The 24,118-nt window shown below is 36.2% G+C and overlaps 1 protein-coding gene across 18 annotated transcripts in view; it reads left to right on the top strand.

The window, feature by feature from the left end:
* MEF2A (myocyte enhancer factor 2A) overlaps positions 1-24,118 on the top strand; it is a 162,458-nt gene that overhangs the window by 48,319 nt on the left and 90,021 nt on the right. For 17 of the 18 annotated variants that reach the window (XM_030930110.1, XM_030930109.1, XM_030930094.1 and 14 more), the window contains one exon: positions 23,198-23,393. In XM_030930110.1, coding sequence (XP_030785970.1) covers positions 23,340-23,393 — 54 coding nt within the window. In that variant the 5' untranslated portion in view covers positions 23,198-23,339. Of the gene's footprint in view, positions 1-7,494; positions 8,314-23,197; positions 23,394-24,118 lie in introns of those variants that run through there. The other variant, XM_030930096.1, reaches the window with a different exon arrangement.

The following is a 24,118-nucleotide window of genomic DNA, read 5'->3' as shown; positions in this document are numbered from 1 at the left end:
TTTAAATTGAGAACCACTGCGTTAAATCAGTGAGTTTTATTGATCCATTTATTGAACTATCTAGTTATTGTTTTTTTGTTTGTTTGTTTGTTTGTTTTGAGACGGAGTCTTGCTGTGTCGCCCAGGCTGGAGTGCAGTGGCGCGATCTCGGCTCACTGCAAGCTCCGCCTCCCAGGTTCACGCCATTCTCCCGCCTCAGCCTCCGAGTAGCTGGGACTACAGGCGCCCGCCACCACGCCCGGCTAGTTTTTTGTATTTTTAATAGAGACGGGGTTTCACCATGTTAGCCAGGATGGTCTTGATCTCCTGACCTCGTGATTCACCCGCCTCGGCCTCCCAAAGTGCTGGGATTACAGGCTTGAGCCACCGCGCCCGGCCTAGTTATTGTTTTATGCAACAATAGTAAATGGCAGTAGGAACTGAGAGAACCTCAATCTAAACTATACGCACTTTAACAGTCCCCCCAGCCACCCCTCCTAGGGTCATCCCTGTGGGTAATCTAGCAATTGTGATTCCTCTAAGTCTTTAATAATTGAGGTTGAGAGGAGTCATTTCTTTCAGGGTACCATTTTTTAAAGGTACCTTGAAGCAGGAGTAGTAGGGGGAAGTGAAAAGCTGAAGTTCCTTTGCAAATGCTTGAAACTACAGTATATCAGTGGAAGGCAGGGAAAGGTTATCCGTGTTGATATGCAGAGCAAGAGGGATTGGGAAATGGAGACCTTTGAGGAGGTCAGAACTCTTAAGTTAGCTGATAACTGCTCAAGGCATTTGTATTTTGACAGCCTATTGTAGCATCAGATAAATTGCCTTTTAAAGGTAACTATTGCGATGTAATGGTCCTTCCACATGCTCTAGTTTCCCTTGTGCAGCCATACACAACTTAGTAGAAATTGTTTTAATATTCTGCTACTGAAAAGTACCATAAACTCATGAAATTGGAGTTAGATGGCTCCTTGAAGGTTTTATCACATCAGTGACATTTTTGACCACGATTTAAATAGTTCCAGTGGTGATAATGTACTATTATGGAAAAAGACATGATATTAGCACCAAAATTTCAATTCTGTCTCCTTGTATGACTTAGGGTGAGTACTAATTGTTTTGACTTGCAGTTGCTTCATTCAGGAGGTGGAACAGATGCCATCTACCTCACAGGGTTACTCTTACTGTTACATGAGATAATATATATTAAGGTCTAACACAGCTACCGATAAATGTAGAAGATATTTAATATTAAGTTACCTTCCCTTCTGCAGTTCAGTGAAGAATAACTTCTTTTTTTTTTTTTTTTTTTTTTTTTTTTTTAGAGATGAGGTCTCACTATGTTGCCCAGGCTGGTCTTGAACTTTTGAGCTCAAGTGATCTCTCACCTCACTCTCCCAAAGGCCAGGATTACAAGCATGAGTCACCGTGCCAAGCCCAACAATAACTTATAACTCCAAAAAATTGGTTCTTAGAGAATGTCCAACAGCCTGAGCTTGTGAAATCTCATACTTTGACTTTTGCTTTCATTCGTTAAGCAACTATGGTAGCAGCTGAGGTTATAGGAGTAAATACAACAGACTTGATCTTCTCCCTTGGTTACAGTTTGGTTGGGGGAAAAGAAATTAAACATTTAATTGTATAAGGAAGTAATTACAGTTGAGGTAAATGCTGTAAGAGAGAAGTACAGTCTGTTAGGAAAGTATTAAAAATCCTAACATAGTTTGGATGTTAGGGAACATTTCATTGGGGAAATAATGGTAATACTGAGACACAAAGGATGGATAGGACTGTCAGTGAGGAGAAGGGCTTGGGATAAGACCTACTGAGAGAAAGCAAGGTGGTAGTATGTGTGAAGGCCCTGAAACAGAAAGGAGTTAAGAGCTTTCTAAGTACGTAACAGCCTGTGTCAAGAATCTTGCTGGACAAGAGGAAGCGTGGCATGGAATGAGGAGTTCCTTGAGTAGAGGAGTGACAGGATAAGGCAGGGCCTTCTAGGCCGTGTTAAAGGCTTGGGCTTTTAAGAACAGTGATAAGTGACACGATTATATTGGCATGTTAAAAGGTTGCTGTAATGAAATGAGGAAATTGCATTGGAGGGAAATAAAAGTGCCTGCTGAGACCAGTTAGGGGGCTGTTGCAATGCTTAGGCTAAAGGTGAACAGTGGCTGGTACAGAAAAGGAATAGGCTGGGTGTGTTTGGTTTAAGAAAATGTTGGGTTTTGAGATACCTGTGGGATATCTAAGTTGAGTAGCTGAGAATGTGGTTGGATATAGCCAGTTAGGGTAGTGATGTAGCTCTGGCTGAGACCTTTGCAGTAGGCTGATAAGCTGAGTTTCTGGTATTTGTCTTTTATGCAGACTTCACAGCAACTTGAGTGCATGTGTTGTGAGTGTTTTTATTCTTGTTTATTTACAGTTTTTAATATTAAGTATGATTATCACTTTATTAGGTAATGGTTATTGCATTATTTTACAGTTTTTAATATTAAGTAATGGTAATAATAATGACTAACATTATTGAGCACATGTGCAGATTACTAGGCCAAATACTTTATGTGTGTTATCTCTCAATCTTTACAAGCTTATGAGCATTATCATTAGTCCAGTATTTTAAAGAGTTGGCATCTGAAGCCTAGAGAAATTGAGTAACTTCCTCAAGGCAACACATGTAGTAAGTGGTGGAGCTGAGGTTTGAATCTAGGCGGGCATGCTACAGAACCTGTCCTGTTAACCACTACCATGTGCCACTTCTCTGTGAAATTTGAACCAACCAACCAAACAAAACAGAATGACTGAGAAACCGTTTGTTTGAACTTCCGTAGAAGTATTGAACTTCTACAGAAGACCTGTGTATACTGCACATTGTACCATAAATAATTTGATACAGTTTCTTATTTACATCAACATTTACATGGCCTGTGAAGTATGGTTTTTGCCTCATTTTAAAAATGAAGAAACTGGCTGAGCAAGTAAGTGACTTGGTCAAGATCACTAGTAGCTATTTAGTGGAACTTGGATTCAAAATGGACTCTTTTATGTTACACTACTTAAAAATAAAAACTGTGTTGACTTAAAAATAAGAAAATTTCGCTGGGGAACACAATTAGGTTCTCAAATGTCAAACCACAGTCAGTCTCGTTCTTAAAAAAAAATTAGATCTCAATGTTTAAACTTATAGACTGAACTTAGAGAACAAACAGCTGAGAAAATTGAAATACTTAAAAATAAATAATAGATATTTTACATGTATACAAAGTAAAGACTTCTTTATTGTTAGAAAAGATAAAATGAGAAAATATTTTCGAGGAAATATGTATCCATTTTATAATATCTGTGAATAAATTAGACAAAATTACAGTATTGATATCTTGACTAGGTTTTTTTGGTCAGTTAATTGTTAGCATTTGTATAGGACTGCATCTTAATCTTGCTGTATTCACTCCATCCTTTAAATTTCTCCTGTTTCTTCCTTAGTTTTGAGAAGACAAACGGAAATGAAGTCAATGAGGTGACATAGTATAACGCATCTTAAATATTGGCTTCTTTTAGCATCAGAGTTCAGACTTATCTTACCAGTACTTTCTACTGCCTACTAAAAAGTAGTGAGAGGCAATTAAGCATAGTATTAACAGTGTAGCTCCTTCGGGATCTGGTTTTTGGAATACTCGGTTTTCAGTAAGCCCTTTACAGAGAGATCTAATCTTAGGTATATACTAAAATATATATATCACCTATCGTGTGCCTTCCACCTTTTTACTGACAGTTGATGACAAGGGACATCTTTTGGGTACTGAATACCTGTAATGTTATACTTGGTTTTCTTTCGGTCGATGGGTACACCATTGAGAGCTGTGGCCATGGGGCTTCTTATTACAGTAAGAAAAAGCCTATCTCCTGATGCTTGCAGAACCTGTCTGAAACAGATAATTGGGTTTTGATTGGTTGGCTGGATGTGAGAGAATTTTTAAGCAGTCTTACAAGGTGCTTTTGATTTTAGGAAGCCAAATCAACATGTTACTCTTCCACTGTCTCCTGCCTTGTCTTTGTTCCAGTCATTTATTAATTTGTCTTTTTTCATATGATTATGATCTATGTATCTTACAAGAATTGCTTGCTCTTCTTTGAATGCTATCTTCTGTCACCCAGCACTGCTGCTGTTCAGCATTTTTTGAGGACTTAACTCACATATCATTTTTTCTTAGAAAGACTGCCATATTGAGTTACCTATAGCATATCAGAAACAGTCAACTTCAGAACTGTATGAGAAGTTTCATTTTTAAGGCCATATGTGTGGTTTTTTTTTTGGTATGGTCTGTATTTATTTGTGAGATATCTTTGCTTTCTATTTCTAGCCTTCAGTATCATTTGGCCTTTTGATTTAGATGATTTTGGTCTCGGAACTTGAGATATGTTATTAGTAAAGTTTTTATGGCTCGAATAGAAATTATAAGATGAAATGACAGTTCAGAGAAAGAATATTTATGACTTGATATGAAAGTGACCTACTAAAACATTTTTGAATGATCTGTAATCTCCTTGTCCTTTTGGAAACATTATAATCAGCTCTTAGATTTTCAGCGTGTATGTATCAGGATGCTTTCTGCTGCAAGTAACAGAGAGGCTAATCAAAACAGGAAAGATTTTGTCATCTCATATAATGAGAAGTACAGTTGGGTGATTCCAGGGTTGGTTAACTATAGTCCCTCTTTCATCTTTTCTTGGTTATTTTCATTTTCTGCTACTCTTTCATTCTAAATTTTTTTGTTAAATTGCCCATGACTATTAGCATAGTCTCTAAGCAGTGTGTGGTTGACATAAACTGTGTTTATGCCTCTGGGGGGAAGAAGCAGTGGTCATAGGCTTCTTTGCTCTGAATTGTTTCTAATGATTCTAGTGTATTTTCTGTTTCGTCTTTTATTCTCATAGTTGAACCCAAAGGAATATAAATTGTTGCCTAGATACCTAACTGTTTATTTCTAAATAACATGTAAACATTTAATGAAACGAACTTTAAAAAAGCACAGAAAGTCAGTGTTTCTCTCTGTAGTCAGAAGCCCCACAGACAACAAAGCATCCTGTCAGTAAATCCATTGCACTTACTGTGATGTCCCTTGAGTTGTAAAGCATATTTATCTTTGCTTAGCAGAGATTATAATCTTCAAATAATATTACATATTTCGTTTTTAGAAGTGCTTTATAGATATTAGAACCATGGAATGTTAGAGCTGAAATACTGGGTACTGTTTTTAGAGTACTTTAAATGTGCTTGGCACTTAGTTTTACACACATCAATGTGTTTATTCTTCAGAATAGCCACATAACATATATGTTATTATTATCGTCCTTATTTTACAGTTAGACATAGAGAAGTCAAATGGCCTTTCCAAGATCACACAGTAGCAAAGCCAGAATACAACTCATGATGGCTTCTCATCACATTTAAAATTAACTCTGTTTGTCTTGGAATCTGACCTCTACCTACCTGTATGGTAGTTTTTTGTTTGTTTGTTTGTTTGTTTTTCATTTTCTTACAAATGCCCTTTGCTTAATCTAGTCTAACTCCTTGTGGTTTTATGCAAATTTGATGTCCTGTTCTTTCATACCGTGTACCCTCTATCCCAAAAACATTAACAGACTTGAAATCAATTAATAATAATCAAACAAAAGTCTTATTTGCTCTCTCCTTTATTATATTAGTAAATTACATACCTGTTTGTCACTGAATGTGGCACTCACTCTATTGACATTTATTCATGTAGCTCTCTTGAAGGTAGAAAGATTTTTTAAAAATTTGTCTGTTTCTTGAGTGTTTAGCATTTTGTTCAATGCTTAATATTTGTGACGTGTATATTTTATACTGAACTTTGTGACTTTGAGACTGTTAATTCTTAATCTCAGTTTCTTTTGCCTATGAAATGTGAATAATTTGGACTAGAATCCCTGCTCTTCTGTTAACCTTTTACAATTTAGAGTTTTTTGTTCAGTTTATAAAAGAAAGCCATATCAAGCTTTAGATTTTAAGGCTGCTTTCATAGTATTAACAAAGGATATTAATACATATTAGACTTCACAGTGAAATTCAGTAGAAAAAATGAAGTCAGTATGAACTAATAATGAAAAAAAGCAGAGTTGCAGAAACATAAGTATAGTGTGTTATTTTTGTGTAAGTAAAATGGATAAATAAGAAAGCACACATGTATCTTCTTACATTTGTAGAAAAGAAACACAGTAAGGATAAATCAGTAAGCACTGAAATTGGTTACCTACGAGGGGGAGGTAGGGGAAAGTGTCCATTCTTTGATTATACATTTTAATACAGTTTGGACTTGGAGACGCATGTTAACGTTCTACGTATTTAAAAAAATTTTTTAACGGCCGGGCGCGGTGGCTCAAGCCTGTAATCCCAGCACTTTGGGAGGCCGAGACGGGCGGATCACGAGGTCAGGAGATTGAGACCATCCTGGCTAACATGGTGAAACCCCGTCTCTACTAAAAAATACTAAAAACTAGCCGGGCGAGGTGTAGTCCTGTAGTCCCAGCTACTCGGGAGGCTGAGGCAGGAGAATGGCATAAACCCGGGAGGCGGAGCTTGCAGTGAGCTGAGATCCGGCCACTGCACTCCAGCCCGGGCAACCGAGCGAGACTCTGTCTCAAAAAAAAAAAAAAAAAAATTTTTTTTAAAAAGGATGAGGGAGAAACATCCTAAAACTAAATGCAAGCAGATACTAACCCAACTGTATTGTCAGTGAGTAACAGTCTTAATGGGGGGCAAAGGGAGGAAACGAACTGATCCATCTAAATTTTGAACATAGATTTTTACTATATCCCCTTAGTCTATAGGGAAAAAACTGCAAACAAATCTGGAGCTCTTTTTTAGTGATTTTTGTTGTTGTTTTTGTAATGATATAAATGAGACAATTCTGAAACAATTGTATAGGTGTTGTAGGCAGTGTTTCTCAACCGGGGCCGTTTTCACCCCTTGGGGACATTTGGCAATGTCTGGAGATATTCTGGATTGGTCATGACTTAGAGGGAGGTGCTACTGTCTGTCATCTAGTGGATAGTGGTGAGGTTATGTTACTAAACATTGCACAATACACAGGACCTCCAAACACCTCCCCACCAAATCAAGAATTATATCTGGTCCAAAATGTCAATAGTGTCACCTTTAAGAAACTCCAGGCCGGACACGTGGCTCACACCTATAATCTAAGCACTGTGGGAGGTTGAGGCGGGTGGATCACTTGAGCTTAGGAGTTTGAGACCAGCCTGGTCAGCGTGATGAAACCTCATCTCTACTAAAAATAAAAAAAATTTGCTGGGCATGGTAGCATGCGACTGTGGTCCCAGCAAATCGGGAGGCTGAGGCGGAGAATTGCTTGAACCCAGGAGGTGGAGGTTGCAGTGAGCCAAGATCGCTCCACTGCACTCCAGCCTAGGGAACAGAGTGAGAACCTGTCTCAAAAAATAAATAAATAAATAAATAAATACATACATAAATACATAAATAAAATAAAATAACCAAAGAAACTTTGGATTAAGGAAATGAACAAATGCACTGATGTTGGTACAAGCTAGGGTTCTTAATGATGGGAGAAGGGAAGTTCTGGAATATAGAAATGGAAAGGCAGAGAAAAGAATCTTGTGAGAATTGGAGGTGTCAATATGAAGACGTATTCATAGTATATTTATATATTTCGCAGAAATGGCCAAGCCGCAGTGGCACCACCCAGATCTTGATTTCTAAATATTTCCCAGTGAAGGGAACCAGAAACACTTGGATAAATGGCTGATTATAGGGATGACTCAGGAAGGTACCAGATCAGTCTGGAACATCTTGTTGGACCAGAAAGTAAGGAAATGCTTTTTTTTAAAAAAAAAAAAAAAAAAAAAAAAAAAAAAAAAAAAACCCCACAGGACCCAGCTTGAGGGAAATTTCACTGGCCAAATCAGGGATCATTTGAATGTCAAAATAGGTGAGGAGAGCAATAGGTTATAGCCATTAAATAAAAGAGGAATACTTAAATTTATATGTATAATAAATGGGTAAATATTTAAATAAAATGGAAGAGAGGAAAGGACTTGTCTTTACAGTTAATCAATGTGGAAGGAGTAGTAGAATTGAAAAATTATTTTGTAATTGTCATGGTATTGATTGGTTCAGGCAAAAATCATCCAACAGTTCTAACTCCAAGGGGACAGCTTGATGCGGAGTAAGATCTTTTTATGGTTTTAACATGTCTTCTCACAGATTGCTGATTATTTGCAAGAGGGAAAGAGGTTTTATATAGCAGAGAAAGCTGACGACACCTTAATCAAGTGATCAAAGTAAGTATCAGTGAAAGGCAGATAGGTACCAAATGCCTCTGGATATGTTACCCTAAGAAGGATCGAGAATCACTTGTGTAGTATTTTGGCTGGAACAGTCCTAAACTGAGGAATATTTTGTGCTTATATTCTTGAAAATATCAGTGTCACAAAAGAGAAAGGCCAAGAAACTGCTCTAGATTACAGGAGACTAAAGTGATTGACAACTAAATGTAATATATGATCCTGAGTCGATCCTGTTACTGAAGAGGGTAAAAAATGCCCTAAAGAACATTATTGGGATAAGTGACAAAATTGCAATTATGGCCTGCACTTTAAAGTATTGCAGCAATGTTATATTTATTGAATTTGATGACTGTGCTGTGGTTATCTTTATATTAGAGAATATTCTTCTCAGGAAATTTACACTTTAAATATTGAGGTGTAAAAGAGCGTGATATATGCAACTTACCCACAAGTGGTTCAGAATAATACATTTATTTATATATTTTTATATCGATGTGTAATACATATACACATAAACATACCCATGAGAGTGAGAAGAGAGAGAATGAAAGTTAATGAAAAAATGTTAAAAATTGGTGAATCTAGGGTAATAGGCAGGCATTCTCTATACTGTTCTTATAACTTTTCAGTAAGTTTGAAATTATTTTTAAAATACAAAGTTAACACTTGTAAGTTAAAAAGTAAAATAAAAAATTTTTCTAAATGGTTGCAAATATGTGTATACTGGCTAAAGACAAGCTTATATTTTAAGGCATGTGTGAAAGTTAAATTGTGAAAGGATAGGTATACTGGATCTACATTCCAAAGTATGAGCAAACAGGAGGTGGCAGCACTTGGAGCTTGAAAGATTATAACACCTCTGGCATGGCTGTTGAGGATGGAAGGGGGAAGGAGGAAAAGAACCAGGCTGTGAGAGCAGTGGTGGGTTTCTTTATGTCGCTGGGGTTTGTAGTCAGTGCTTCTTTGGCAGCAGTGAGATGAGGATTTCTGTGGTAGGGCTGGGCAAGTGGCAGCCAGACTACTTACCCTGGGAGAGCCCTGGATCTATGGTTCCTGGGCAAGGCTGGTGCATTGCGCCTGAGACTAGCTGCTCTGAAAACCGATGCAGGGCTTTAGCTTCTCACCCACCATGAAGGCAGCAGAATACAGTGGTTGGAGTGCTCTTCTGGAGTAACACAGACCTGAGTTGTCTTGGCTTCAGTACTTAGCATCTGTGACCTTGGCGGGGTGATATTTACTGCCTAGGCTTCAGTTATTTTTCAGATTTAAAATGGGAATAATAATAATGCCTGTCTTATAAAGAGGTTGTAAGAATTTAAAAAGTTATGTGTAAAGTGCATTGCTGTTGTTAACTGTGCAGCAGGGCCCTAGAAAACCTTTATTTCTCCATTCAGCCAACTGATTACTCATTTTGTTTTCAGATCATAAATGTTAATGTGTTCTATACCATGATTGAAAATGTATGTGTTGGCCGGGCGCGGTGGCTCAAGCCTGTAATCCCAGCACTTTGGGAGGCTGAGACGGGCGGATCACGAGGTCAGGAGATCGAGACCATCATGGCTAACACGGTGAAACCCCGTCTCTACTAAAAATACAAAAAACTAGCCGGGCGAGGTGGCGGGCGCCTGTAGTCCCAGCTACTCGGGAGGCTGAGGCAGGAGAATGGCGTAAACCCGGGAGGCGGAGCTTGCAGTGAGCTGAGATCCGGCCACTGCACTCCAGCCTGGGCGACAGAGCGAGACTCCGTCTCAATTAAAAAAAAAAAAAAAAAAGAAAATGTATGTGTTAGTATTGTAGTAATACTGTCTTTCGGATCCCTTTCCTCAAAATATTTACAAATGTATGGTATTTTATTCTGACCTCATGTGGTACATATAATGCATATAATTTGATTTTCCTGTTATAAAAAGTCACTTTTACTTAGAAATTGTCAGGTACCAAAGGTTATACAACTAGTTTAGTGACAGGTTTGGGGCTGGGATCCAGGTTTTCTCACTTGGCTTGCAATAAACCTTCTCAGTCAGGTTGTGAAGAAAGAGTAACTGGAAATTGCACAAGATAGTAAAGTAGAAGCAACATTTCAGTAATGTCTAAAGTTCATCCTTGATTGTTTTCTGGCATTCAGGATTTTTTCTTCTTAATTTTCAAAGCATCCATTAGTTCTTGTTTTGTAGTAACTTTTTTTCTTACCACAACAATGGTATATATTTTAGGAAAAATGAAAATAATTTTTTAAATTGCCCTTAAGTTATTACTTTAAATAACTTGAGTATATGCTGCTAGTCTTTTATCTGTGAACACAATATCTACAGAATTTGTTTCTTTGACTTTTATTTTTGGTTCAGGAGTACGTGTGTATGTTTGTTACATGAGTAAATTGTGTGTCACCAGGGTTTTGTGTGTGAATATTCATGTCACCCAAATAGTAAGCACAGTAGGTGATAGTCGTTTAATCTTTACCCCGCTCTTGCGCTCCTCCCTCTAGTAGTCTGCAGTGTTTGTTCTCAACTTTGTGTCTATATACACTCAGTGTTTAGCTCTCACTTATAAGTGAGAACATGTGGTATTTGGTTTTCTGTTCCTGTGTTAATTCGCTTAGGATGATGACTTCCAGCTGCATCTATGTTGCTGCAAAGGACACGATTTTGTTCTTTTTATGACTGTGTAGTGTTCCATGGTGTATATGCATCACATTTTCTTTACCCATTCCACTGTTGATGGACATCTAGGTTAATTTTATGTCTTTGTTCTCGTGAATAGTATTACGATAAAACGTACATGTGTCTTTTTGGTAGATTAGTTCATCTTCCTTTGGGTATATACCCAGTAATGGAATTGCTGGGTCAAATGGTAGTTCTGTCTTAAGTTCTTTGAGAAATCTCCAAACTGCTCTCCACAGTGGCTAAACTAATTTATATTCTCACGAACAATGTGTAAATATTCCCCTTTCTCTGTAATCTCACAAACACCTTTTTTTTGTTTGTTTGTTTTGTTTTTTTTGGAGACAGAGTCTTGCTCTGTCCCCCAGGCTGAAGTGCAGTGTTGTGATCTCAGTCCACTGCAACCTCCGCCTCCAGGTTCAAGTGATTCTCATGCCTCAGCCTCCCGAGTAGCTGGGATTGCAGGTGCCTGCCACCACGGCTGGCAGATGTTTCTATTTTTAGTAGAAACGGGGTTTCACCATGTTGGCCAGGCTGGTCTTGAACTCTGGACCTCAGGTAATCTGCCCTTCTTGGCCTCCCAAAGCTCTGGGATTACAGGCGTGAGCGACTGCACCCGGCCAACCTCACCAACATCTATCTACAGAATATTTAAAAACAAAACTAGAATTACATTTTTTCTACCCACAACAATACATTGTGAACATTTATTGTACAGTGTTTAGCCTTTTTAATGACTACAGCACTGTATGGACAGGCCATCTTTGTAGGCTTTTATATTATTCCCCTGCCATATATTCACTCTTTTGATTGTGTTGGGGTGAACATCTTTATTTGTATATTTTTTTCTTAATTTTTATAAAATTTTTTCTTAATTTTCATAATTTTTTTTTCTTAGACTAAATTCTTGAAAGTAGAATGGATTTTTCAGGGGGAGCTGAAATTCATTTCTTTTTGAAATACTAAGTTTTTAAATGTTGCCCAAATTGTTTAAAAACTTTACATCTGCAGGATGATTTGGGGGCCCTTCATTTGCAACAGTAGTAAGTGTTTCTGTTCCTTGGGGCTGAGTTTGCTGTTTTCATTTTACATTTTGTCCCTTTAATGTTGTCGATATGCCCAAGACTCCCAATGCTTATTTTTAGCCCTGATGTATGAGTTTTATGCCTAGTTTCCTGTTTGACATTTTCACTTGTCCATGACCATCTCAAGTTTAATATGTCCAAAATTAAATCCTTAAGTTCCACTCTTAAAAAAGTAGTGGATCCTTAAAGATTTTCTTTTGATAGAGATGCCTGTTTATTTCTTGAAAGAGTTCAGTTGTTGCTTGTACATAATCATTTTTATTCAAAAAATCATTTGCTAGTTTAAAAAATTTTTAATGTGTAGTTGATTGGCCAGGGTCATCAAAATTGGGTGTTCTGATGAACTCAATGATTGACGTTAATAAGGACTCAGTTTAAAAAGTAAAGTTTACCCCCTGTTTAAAGTCTATGCACTTAAAATATTTATTTACTTAAGCAACAAGGTTCTTTAAAACAGTAAACAAAATTGAGTTTAAAAGACTGTGAACATTTGTGATCAGTATTAGTACTAAATTGGTCTGAATATGAGTGCTAGATTCTATGATACCTTTTAAATTAAGACAGTAGAGCCCATATTGGGAATGTTTTTAAAAATCTGGTTCCTGATTTTTTAAAAACATGACAGATTTTTTTCAGTTACCCGAGTATTCAGTTTAAAGTAATTTTTTCCTGCATGCCTGTTGCCTGAATAACAGATATAGGACTTGTGATTTAATTAGAGAGATTCTTTTTTTTCCCTCCTAGGAAAAGATAATATTAGTTTATGTGAGAAATGCCCATCTGTGTTTTCTAAAGGTAGGTTTTAAATGTCGCCATTTTGAGTAAAACTCCTTCAGCTTTACCATATGGAAAAATCACTACATGCATGATTTAAAAAGTTAGTGGTTAGCTTGAATTAATAAAATCTGACTCTTGGAATTATTTGGAAGATATATGCATTTTTTTCAGTATTTGAATATTTTGAAATTGTATGTAAATTTTTTGAAATTGTTTGAAATTTGTAAAACATACTTAACATAGAATTTACCACTTTAACTCTTTTAAAGTATATAGGTTAGTGGTATTAAATAAATACACATTGCTGTACAGCCATCACCACCATCCTTCTTTAGGATGTTTTCATCTTCTCAAACTGAAACTCTGTACTCATTACACAGTGACACCCTACTCTTGACCCTCCCTGAAACCCCAGCAACTGACTACCGTTCTACTTTATGTCTCTGTGAATTTGACTACTTTAGGTGCTTCATACCAATGGACTCATTAGCAGATTGGTCCTTTCGTGATTGATTTATTTCCCTTACCTAATGTCTTCAGGGTTCATCTCTATTGTAGCATGTGACAGGATTTCCTTCTTTTTTAATGCTGATTAATACTCCATTATATGTATGTACCACATTTTGTTTATTCTCCCACAGATGGACATTCAGGTTGCTTCCACCTTTTGACTATTGTGAATAATGTTTCTATGATCATTGTTGTACAGATATCTGAGTTCTGCTTTAAGTTTTTTTGATTTTTTATCTAAAAGTGGAATTCTTGGATTAGCTGGAAATTCTATATTTATTTTTCTGAGCAAACGCCATACTGTTTTCCATAGCAGCTGTACTATTTTACTTTCCCAAGAACAGTGCACAAGTGTTCCAGTTTTCCACACCCATGCTAGTGCTTGCTGTTTTGTTTCTCAATAGCTATTCAAATGGATGTGAAATGGCATCTCATTGTGGTTTTGACTTGCATTTCCTAATGATTAGTGATGTTGAGCATCTTTTCATATGCTTATTGAACATTGGTTTGTCTTCGGTGAAATGTCTATTCAAGTCCTTTGCCCATTTTTGAATTGGGTTATGTTTTTGTTGCTTTTGAGTTTTAAAATATATTCTGGATATTAATCTTGTATCAAATATATGGTCTGCATTTTTTTTTTTTTTTTTAATTGAGACAGAGTTTTGCTCTTGTTGCCCAGGCTGGAGTGCAGTGGTGCGATCTTGGCTCACTGCAACCTCTGCTTCCTGGGTTCAGGCCTCTCAAGTAGCTGGGATTACTGCCTCAGCCTCCCAAGTAGCTGGGATTACAGGCATGCACCACCAACCCGGCTAATTTTTTGTATGTAATAGAGATGGAGTTTCACTATGTTGGTTAGGCTGGCCTTGAACTCCTGACCTCAGGTGATCCACCCACCTCGACCTCCCAAATTGCTGGGATTACAGGCATGAGCCACTGCGCCCGGCCATGATCTGCAATTATTATCTTTCATTTGGGGTTGCTGTTTTTCTCTGTTGATGCACAGAAGTTTTAATTTTGATAAAATCTAGTTTGTTTATTTTGTTGTTACTGATTGTGCTTTTGGTGTTGTGACTGAGAAATTATTGCCAAATCCAACATCTTGAAACTTTTGCTGTATGTTTTCTTTCTAAGAGTTTATAGTTTTAGCAGTTGGGTTTAAATCTTTGATCCATTTTGATTTCATTTTTGTATGTGGTGTTAGATAAACATCCAACTTTATTCTTTTCCAGGTAGTTACCCCATTTAACCAGCACCGTTTGTTGAAAAGACTGTCCCCCATTGAATGGTCTTAGCATCCTTTTTGAAAATCATTTGACCATATATGAGGGCTTATTTCTCGGTTCTCTATTCTATTCCACTGGTCTTTTTGTCTGTCTTTATGCCAGGACAACACTGTTTTGATTACTGTAGCATTATAGTAAATTTTGAAACCAGGAAGTGTGAGTCCTTCAACTTTGTTCTTTTTCAAGATTATTTTGGCTCTTTGGAGTCCCTTGAGATTTCATATGAGTTTTAGGGTGACCTTTTCTGTTTCTGCAAAAATATCATTGGGATTTAATAGAGATTGCATTGAGTTTGTAGATCCCTTTGGGCAGTATTGATATCTTAATAACATGATCTTGCAATCTATGAATATAAGACATCTTTCCATTTGTTTATGTCTTTATTTTTTTGTCAAGTGTTTTTTAGTTTTTAGCGTGCAAGCTTTTCACCTTCACCCCCTTGTTTCATTTTCTAAGTTCAGACGATACCCGACTTAGAGTGGTTTGATTTATGATTTTTCGACTTTACACTGTTGTGAAAACAATATGCATTCAGCAGAAACTGTACTTCATTACAGTATTAATTACATGAGGTGGTCAACGCTTTATTATAAAATAGCTTTGTATTAGATGGTTTTGCTCAACTAGACTAATGTAAGTGTTCTGAGCACGTTTAAGATAGGATAGGCTAAACTGTGATGTTTGGTAGGTTAGGTGTATTAAATGCATTTTTGACTTAGGATATTTTCAGTTTATGGTGGGTTTATAGGGATTTAACCCCATCATAAATCAAGTAGCATCTGTATTCTCTTTGTTTCCATTGTAAATTGAATTTTCTTATTTCATATTGTTCATTTTTAATATATAGAACTGCAGCTGGTTTGTATGTTGATTTTGTATTTTGCTACTTTACTAAATTTATTAGTTCTACCATTTCTTTTGTGGACTCTTTAGAGTTTTCTACATGTAAGATCATGCTTGCTCATGAAAGGATTCTAGGGGACAAAAGAGATCATGTCATCTTAAAACAGAGATATTTGACTTCTTTTTTTCTAATTTGGATGCCTTTATTTCTTTTTCTTGTCTAATTGCTCTAACTGGAACTTCCATTACAGTGTTGAATAGAAGTGGTGAAAGTGGTCTTCCATATCTCATCCCTGCTTAGAGGAAAGGCTTTCAGTCTTTGATCATTGAATATGATGTTAGCTGTGGAAGTTTTATATATAGTATTTATTATGATGAAGTAGTTTCCTTCTTTTCCTAGTTTGGTTGAGTGTTCTTATCATAAAAGAGTGTTGTATTTTGTCAAATCCTTTTTCAGTACTAATTCAGATGATCATGGTTTTTTTCCCCCTTTATTCTCTTATGTGGTTGGTGTGTCACATTGATTTTAGTATGTTGAAACATCCTTGCGTTGCAGGAAGAAATCCTACTTGATCACCATTATAATCCTTTTAGTATTCGGTAGAATTCAGTTTGCTAGTATTTTATTGAGGGTTTTGTGTCTATTCATAGGGTATATTGGTCTATAGTTTTCTTGTTGTATCTTTGGTTTTGGTATTAGGGCAACGTTGACCTCATAGAATGATTTAGAAAATGTTCCTCCCTCTTCAGTTTTTTGGAAGAGTTTGAGGAGGATTCGTGTTAGTTCTTTAATTGTTTGGTAGAATTCATCAATGAAGCCATTGGGTCTAGAGCTTTTCTTTGTCAGGAGGTTTTTAATTACCAATTCAATCTCCTTACTAGTTATTGCTCTAGTCAACTCTTTTTCTATTTCTTTGCAATTCAGTCTTGGTAGTTCTAGAAACCTTTTGTGTTTCTAGGAATTTGTCCATTTTATCTAGGTTATCCCAGCTGTTGGTATATAGCTGTTTATAGTACCCTCTTACAGTCTCATTTATTTCTATAGAGTAAGTTGTAACACCCCCACTTTCATTTCTGATTTTAGTAATTTGAGTCTTCTCTTTTTCTTCCTAGTCAGTCTAGCTAAAGGTTTGTCAATTTTGTTAATCATTTTGAAGAGTCAACTTTTGGCTTTGTTGATTTTTTTTTCTGTTGTTTTTCTGTTCTCTATTTCATTTATCTCTGCTCTCAAATTATTTCCTGCTTTCTGCTAGCTTTGAGTTTTTCTTTGGGGGAAAATCACAGCATCTTAATTTTTATGGCTTTATATGGTATGTGTGTCTTTTAGCTTTATCATTCAAGATTGTCTTGGCTATTCTTTCACCTCTGTATTTCCAAATGAATTTTAGAATCAGCTTATCAGTTTCCACATACAACAAGAGAGAGCTTGCTGATATGTTGATAGGGTTTGCATTTAGTCTGTACATTAATTTGGGGAGAATTAACATCTTTATAAAATTGAAACTTCTGAAATTCTGCAAATATAGGTTTGCTTATTATTTTGTACATTTTAAATTTCTCTCAGGATCAAGACAAGCAAAGTCATCTGAGAGTGAAGATGACTGATGAATATTGGAGATGTAAGCAGAGAGAATATGGCATAAAATAATCAACAAGGAATTGGGAAATGGAAAGTTTCTGGAAATGGAAGATTGTAGTATGAAGGGAATATTTGAGGTTTAAGGTTCATGACCTTCATGAACTTAAAGTGAGATTAATTGGCTTGATTAGCATGCTATTTTTTTTCATCTAACCATATTTAGCTACATGGAAGCTGGTCTTCAGGGGTCAGGTTTTGCAACAAAATGGAGGCAAGGTTTTGGAGCCAAAAGGAGGTGAGGGTGTGAAAATTAAACTGGTTAAGGAGGATAGTAAGGAACATGAAGTGGGTTAGGGCCAGTGAAAAAGTGGGAGTTGGAGACCAGCCTGGCCAACATGGTGAAACCCTGCCTCTACTAAAAATACAAAAATTAGCTGAACTTGATGGTGGGTCCCTGTGGTCCCAGCTACTCGGGAGGCTGTGGCAGGAGAATCACTTGAACCTAGGAGGTAGAGGTTGCAGTGAGCCGATATCACGCCACTGTACTCCAGCCTGGGTGACAGAGCGAGACTCTATCTCAAAAAAAAAAAAAAAAAAAAATTGACTTGCTATAATTGTAGGCTTGACTTAGTTTTTTTGGTGTTGGCTTTATATATAGGCATACCCTGTTTCTTAGCTGAAGTTTATTTAGGAAAAGTATATTTTTACATTGCAAAACTCAGTAGTCTAACAAACTGGTGTATGGGAAAAGTCACAAATTATATTCCAAGTATAGTTTGTAGAATATTAGAATCATGTTCAGGCATTTTGAAGCATGTAAAGGGAATGTGCATCTCTGATGTTGCTGGCAATAAGCAAGACATTATAATATTAGAGGCCTTTGAGTCGTTGTCTTCCGTGTGTGTTTGTCCTGAACATTTTTCTAATCGCCTTTCGTATTTAGCCCTTATTTTTGCTTAGATTTGTAGAATGCACAAAAAAGTTGAGGAAGTGTTAAATTGCGGAGAAGGGAAAAAAGCCGTGAGAAAGTAACTGCATATGAAGTCATGTAGTAAGCATTTTACATCCCTTAGCCATGGTAATTTACTATAAATGGGCATTTTTTTGTGTGTTGAATTTTAAAAGAGAAATGATTGGGGAGTATGGTTGATGTGTAACATATTATAATTTTTCCCTACTTGAAATAATGGGAAATAAATTTCTGGTTATGGTTTTCACGCAGAGTATCTGATTTTCAGGAGCAGATTCCTAACTGTAAGTGTTGTTAAGTACACTCAAATTTAGAATCGATACGTCTTCCTGGTGAATTGAACTTTTATTGTTTTGAAGTATCCTATATCTATCCATGCAATCCATGTATATGTATCTAGTGTCTACCTCCTGCATTCAAGTTTACTATGATAGCCACACAACTTTCTTTTGGTTTGTGTTTTACATGGTGTGTCTTTCACTATGCTTTTACTTTTTTTCTGTATCCCCATATTTAAGATGTGTCCTCTGTAATCATCATATAATTAGGGTTTTTTTTTTAATCGACTTCTATTATCTTCTTTTAAAAATTGGAGGTTTAGTTTAATCATATTTAATGTCATTACTTACATATTTGGATTTAATCTGTCATCTCCCTGTTTGCTATTTGTCTTTCCTTTCTTGCCTTCTTTTGGGTTATTTATTAATCCATTTTTTCCCCTCCTCTTAACTATTTGTACTTTTACTGTTCTTGCCATGGTTACTCCATAGATTACCACATGCGTCCTTGACTTATTGAAGTCTAAAGTAAATGAGTGTTTTTTCCACTTCCTAATCAATGAAAGGATTTTAGAACACTTTTGTTTCATTTTGCTATCCTCCCCTATTATGTACTATTACTGTTATGTATTGTAACATTTGAAGTCCCACAAAGTATTATTTTTTAGTCAGTATTCCTTTGGAATTATTCACTTAACCTTGCCTCACCCCTGTTCATTGCACTTCATTTTTTGTGCATATCCAAGCTGCATTTAGGGTTCTTTTTTCTTTCTACTTGAAAAAGTCTCTTCATTATTTCCTGACAACAAACTGTTTGCCTTAAAGTTGCCTCTCTATTTTGCCTTCATTTCAGAAGGATTTTTTTTTTTCTGTCAGATACAAAATTTTAGTTTGGCATTTCCCCACCAGCACTTTGAAGACATCATTTCATTGTCTTCTGGCTTTTATTATTTGGGAAAGTCAGCCAGTTATAACTCTTATTGTTGCCTCTTAAAGTTAATCTTTTAAATTTTTTCTGACTGCTTGTAAGATCTCTCCGTCTGGCCGGACGCGGTGGCTCACGCCTGTAATCCCAGCACTTTGGGAGGCTGAGGTGGGTGGATCATGAGGTCAGGAGATTGAGACTATCCTGGTTTTAGGAATAACACTCAGAATCCTAAGGAAATTGAACACTCTAACAAAGGGTTCTTAGCAAAGCAATTTTATTTCTGCGCAGAGGGGGGCTTCCTTGGCCAGTCGCCATGAGAGCACACCTGAACAAAGGGGCATGAGAGCCTTTATTCCTGACGCAAGACCTGCCCCCGTACCCTTTCCCCATTGGCTGGGGTGGGGTTGTACAATCTGAACTAATCCCGGTTGGCTAAACATTTGATTTTTTTTAGGTAAGATGGGCACGTAAAAGAAAGTGGAGGGGAAAGGGGAAGGGTTGTCTGTAATGACCTTGAAAGTCCTCTTTCCAAATCAGGAAAGGAATGTGAGCTGGTACTGATAATGCCTGCTACTGTGGCATGCCTGGGCATCTCACAAAGGCAAAAAGGAGAAAAAGGGGAAAAGGCTTCGGGGGGGTACTATGAATTAAAGAATAAAAGACTGAACGTGTTATTTGAAGAGAAACCTCATCGTATCCCACACTGGCTAACTCTGAGAAACCCTGTCTCTACTAACAATACAAAAAATTAGCCGGGCGTGGTGACAGGCGCCTGTAGTCCCAGCAACTTGGGAGACTGAGATAGGAGAATTGCTTGAACCTGGGAAGCAAACGTTGCAGTGAGCCAAGATCACGCCACTGCACTCCAGCCTGGGTGACAGAGCGAGTCTCTGTCTAAAAAAAAAAAAAAAAAAAAAAAAAAAAAAAAAACTATGGGGATGGGGGACCTCCTTCTCTCTCCCCCACTCTTGCCCCTGTCCCTCTGTTCTCCCTCCCCTCTTTCTTTCCTTCTTCCCCTCTCCCCTTTGATGTGCCTAAGTGTGGTTTTCTTTGTATTTATTTTGCTTGAGGATTGATAGAGCTTCTTGAATCTGTGGCTTGATGTCTCATTGGTCAGTTTTGAAAGTTCCTAGCTATTATGTCTTCAGGTATTTTTTTCTTGCTTATATGTTTTCTCCTCCCCTCTGAGACTCCAGTTACATGTATTTTGTATCCGTTTTCCATGTGCTGTAATTTCTCAGTCTTGTCTATATTTCTCATTCTCTTTTTGTGCTTCAGTCTAGGTGTTTTCTTCTTTCCTATCTTCTGGGTTGATTCTTTCTTCAGCTGTGTCTAAAGTATTATTAAAACCATCCATCACTTCTTTTTCAAAATTGTATGTTTTGCTTCATGTTTTCCACTTTTTGTTTATTAAAATTCTTAATTTTACTTTTTAATTCCTTGAATATTTAACTTTTTTCTGATAACACCATTATCTGGATCTACTGTGAATTTGTTTCTATTGCCATTTTTAAAATCTTGGTTTCATTTGGGTTTTGACTGGTTATATTTTGATTTCTAGACATTTATATGAAATGTGAAAAAAAATATGAATTTCTAGATGATGCTATCTTTCTGCTGAGAATTACTTTTGCTACTGGTATACAGGTAGGCTGATAAGAGTAGTTAGCCCAGAGTGCCTTAATCTAATTAGGGATTGAGATGATTTAAAGCTGTGCTTTTCTTCCTGTGTGGGCTAGTCTGTTTCTGGTTTACCTTTATGCCTAGAGTATAGTTCTTTGGAGTCTGTCCATATGCCTGATGTGTTTACTAGGGCTATTCCTCCTTGGCAGGCCCTAAATCTAAGTTTTGTATGTCCACCCCCAGGTCTCTTGAAAACTCTATTAACTTTCTCAGTCTCTCGGGCAATGGTTTTGGAATCTACAGACAGATGAGTCCAGAGACTGTTACCACCTATTTCTTCCAGATCTCCGCCCTGCAGATTCTCTAGTTTTGAAAGTTCTCTAGTGATATAAAACAGATTCTCTTGTGTTTTTCTTTTCTAGTTGTTCTCAAAGGAAGGTTGGTTTGAAGCAAACTACTCCACCATTGTCAAAAGCAAAAAATGCCCAAATATGTTCTAGAATTCAGAATTTTTTAGGTGATATAAGGTAGTACAATGTATCCATCTTACAGCCATTAAAATATCTTGCATGCCTTAGCAATACTATCTCTGCAGTAAAATGTATTGATATTTCTCCTGCCTACTACAGTACAAGTTTTTATATTGGGAATTGGATACAATGTGATCTTTTAAAAGAAATATTCTACAACACAGCTGCCTGTTGTTTGGGTCCCACCAGTGACTAGCCATCTTTCAGTTCCTCTAATGTTTCCTGTTCCCTTTTGTCATGGGGCTTTTGCACATGCTGTTCTCTCTGCCTAATATGTATACCCTCATACTCGGATTTGAGTATGAGGCACATCCTCAGGGAAGCCTTTCCTGAACCATAAATTTAATTCAGATAAATGAACTTTCTAGTTTCAAATTATGCAAACTCATTTGATTGTGCTTTGATTAATGTCTTTTTCTTCTACTAGACTCTGCTAGATTAGGAATCATTTCCTTTTTTTTTTTTTTTTTTCTGGCCACATTATCCTCTGTGCATAGTTCAGTGTTTGGAAGTACATTGATTAGAAGTAGGTGAACAATAGGTTATCAGTCAGTTGTTAATAGATGATCAACTAATATTTGTATGAATGAAGAAATAAAATAATGAGGGAAGATAAATAAGAAATGCTGTGCTTTTGTTAGTGCTGGAAATGAAAAGTAATGAAAGGCTCATAGCTTTTGATTGAGCAAAAGCCAGATTTAATCACACACTGGATTTGCACAGTACAATTGAAGTTTTATAGATACACATGTACAGTATTAAAAATACTTGCATAAAATTCCCATGGGAATGTATTATTATGACTGGTGTATTATAGCATTCATTCCCCCATCTCCTCATATTTTTATTATGTAAGTCTGAAAGCACTAGCTTTTTAAAATGACACAGCCATCATTCAGAACATGACAAACTATATCATTTCCAGTCATCCTGCTACACATCGTAAGTGAAATAAAAAACACTTGAAAGATTTTTTAAGTCTTGAAGGATTCACAGTCTTAAAGGAAAGCAGACTTGGAATTTATACACACACACAAAGTTGCTGTGGTTTATTCTACCAAAGGAAATAGATTTTCACTTCATCTGGAAAGTGGTGTGCAAACTGAACCTTGACTGATAAGGAGGTGTTCATTAAATGGCCAAAGGAATGTTTCATTTAAATGCATGTTTTTATGAAAGTATATAGTGGCTTTGTGAATTGACAAATAGTAATTTGGTTGGAGGCTAGGGCAATTTGCAAGAATTTGAAAAGACAGATTGGGGCTATCCAGATTAGTTCATTGTTTGGTATGGAGGTCATCAGAAGTTTTTAAGGATATTCTGTGTTGTTAAGAACAGAAGTGCTGGAACCAGACTCCCTGAGTTTATAACACCAAGCTGTGCCCCTTACTATGTGACCTTGGGCATATTGCTTAATTTTTCTGTGTCTCAGTGTCTCTATTTATAAAATGGAGGTAATAATTACAGATTGCTGTTAGGATTGAATGAGTTAAGACGTGTCCATACTTAGGAAAATGCCTAGTACATAGAAGAATTTCAGTAAGGCTTGGCTCTTGTTGCTATTATTATATACATTGAGAAAACCTCAAACATTATTATTGCATTAGTTTAACCAGAACTAGAGACACAAAGAGATTCAAGAGATATTTTAGGGGTAAAGTTAACAAGACTTCAACTTATTTACTAATTTTGTATAACTAGAAATTTCAACTAATAATGCTGTGTGCAGTGTAAAAGCAAATTTGAAATTTGTATAACACATGATTTGTAAACTCACAGATTTTAAATCTTCTAATTTGTGTTTTCTTTTAGATCTTGTAGAAAATTTCAGCTGTACCCCTTGGACTAGAAGCTGAAATAATAGAAGCTGTGTACGATGCATTAGGGTATTGAAGAAAATTAGCTTTTGAATTAAATATTTGGAATATAAGTAAATAAGGAAAGGTGACTGAAAATGGGGCGGAAGAAAATACAAATCACACGCATAATGGATGAAAGGAACCGACAGGTAAATGAAAATTTTAATTTATTTAATTGATATAAATATTCTTTTAAGAAAAGAACATAGGACAGAATGGTTGGGTTTTTCTTAAACTTAATTTTAAGTCTAAATATTTTTAGTTACAGATTAAATGAAAAATTCTAACAATCATAAAATTGTGTCTTTTCATTATCTGCTTTAAAGAGACTTCCTTATTATAGATATATGTCACAGAAAACATAGATACTCAAGAGTAAAATCACCACAGTCCCCACCATTACTGTCCGTTGTATAGATTTTTCGTAAGATACTTAGTCTTCTGTGTATTTGATTATATATTTGACTTAGTCTTTTTATATTGATTATTTTTAAGTTATCTATTTTTATAATTAGGTAGCTAAGTTAACTATAATTATCAGTGAATGTTCTAGTCAGTTAAATTTTCTAGTTAACCAATATATAATGAGAATTTTTTTATACTTATTGCAAATATTTATAAATTTATGTATGTACCTCAGTTTTAATTGATAAAATATATTGAAGTTATTTTATGGTACCAGTGTGGGTAAATTACAGATTCTCAAGGTAATTATAATGATGCTGGCATATGAAGAGGCCAGAAGTTTTAAGTGTCTAATGTTGGCTTAACAAACTATGGCCCGTGGGCTGTTATTGTAAATAAAGTTTCATTAGAGCACAGTTATGCTCATTCATTTACAAATTGTCTGTGGCTGCTTTTGCATTATCACAAC

The sequence above is a fragment of the Rhinopithecus roxellana genome, chromosome 5 (assembly GCF_007565055.1).
Source record: "Rhinopithecus roxellana isolate Shanxi Qingling chromosome 5, ASM756505v1, whole genome shotgun sequence".
NCBI lineage: Eukaryota > Metazoa > Chordata > Mammalia > Primates > Cercopithecidae > Rhinopithecus > Rhinopithecus roxellana.
Note: the sequence above shows the minus strand (reverse complement) of the source record. Positions and strands in the feature narration are given on the sequence as shown.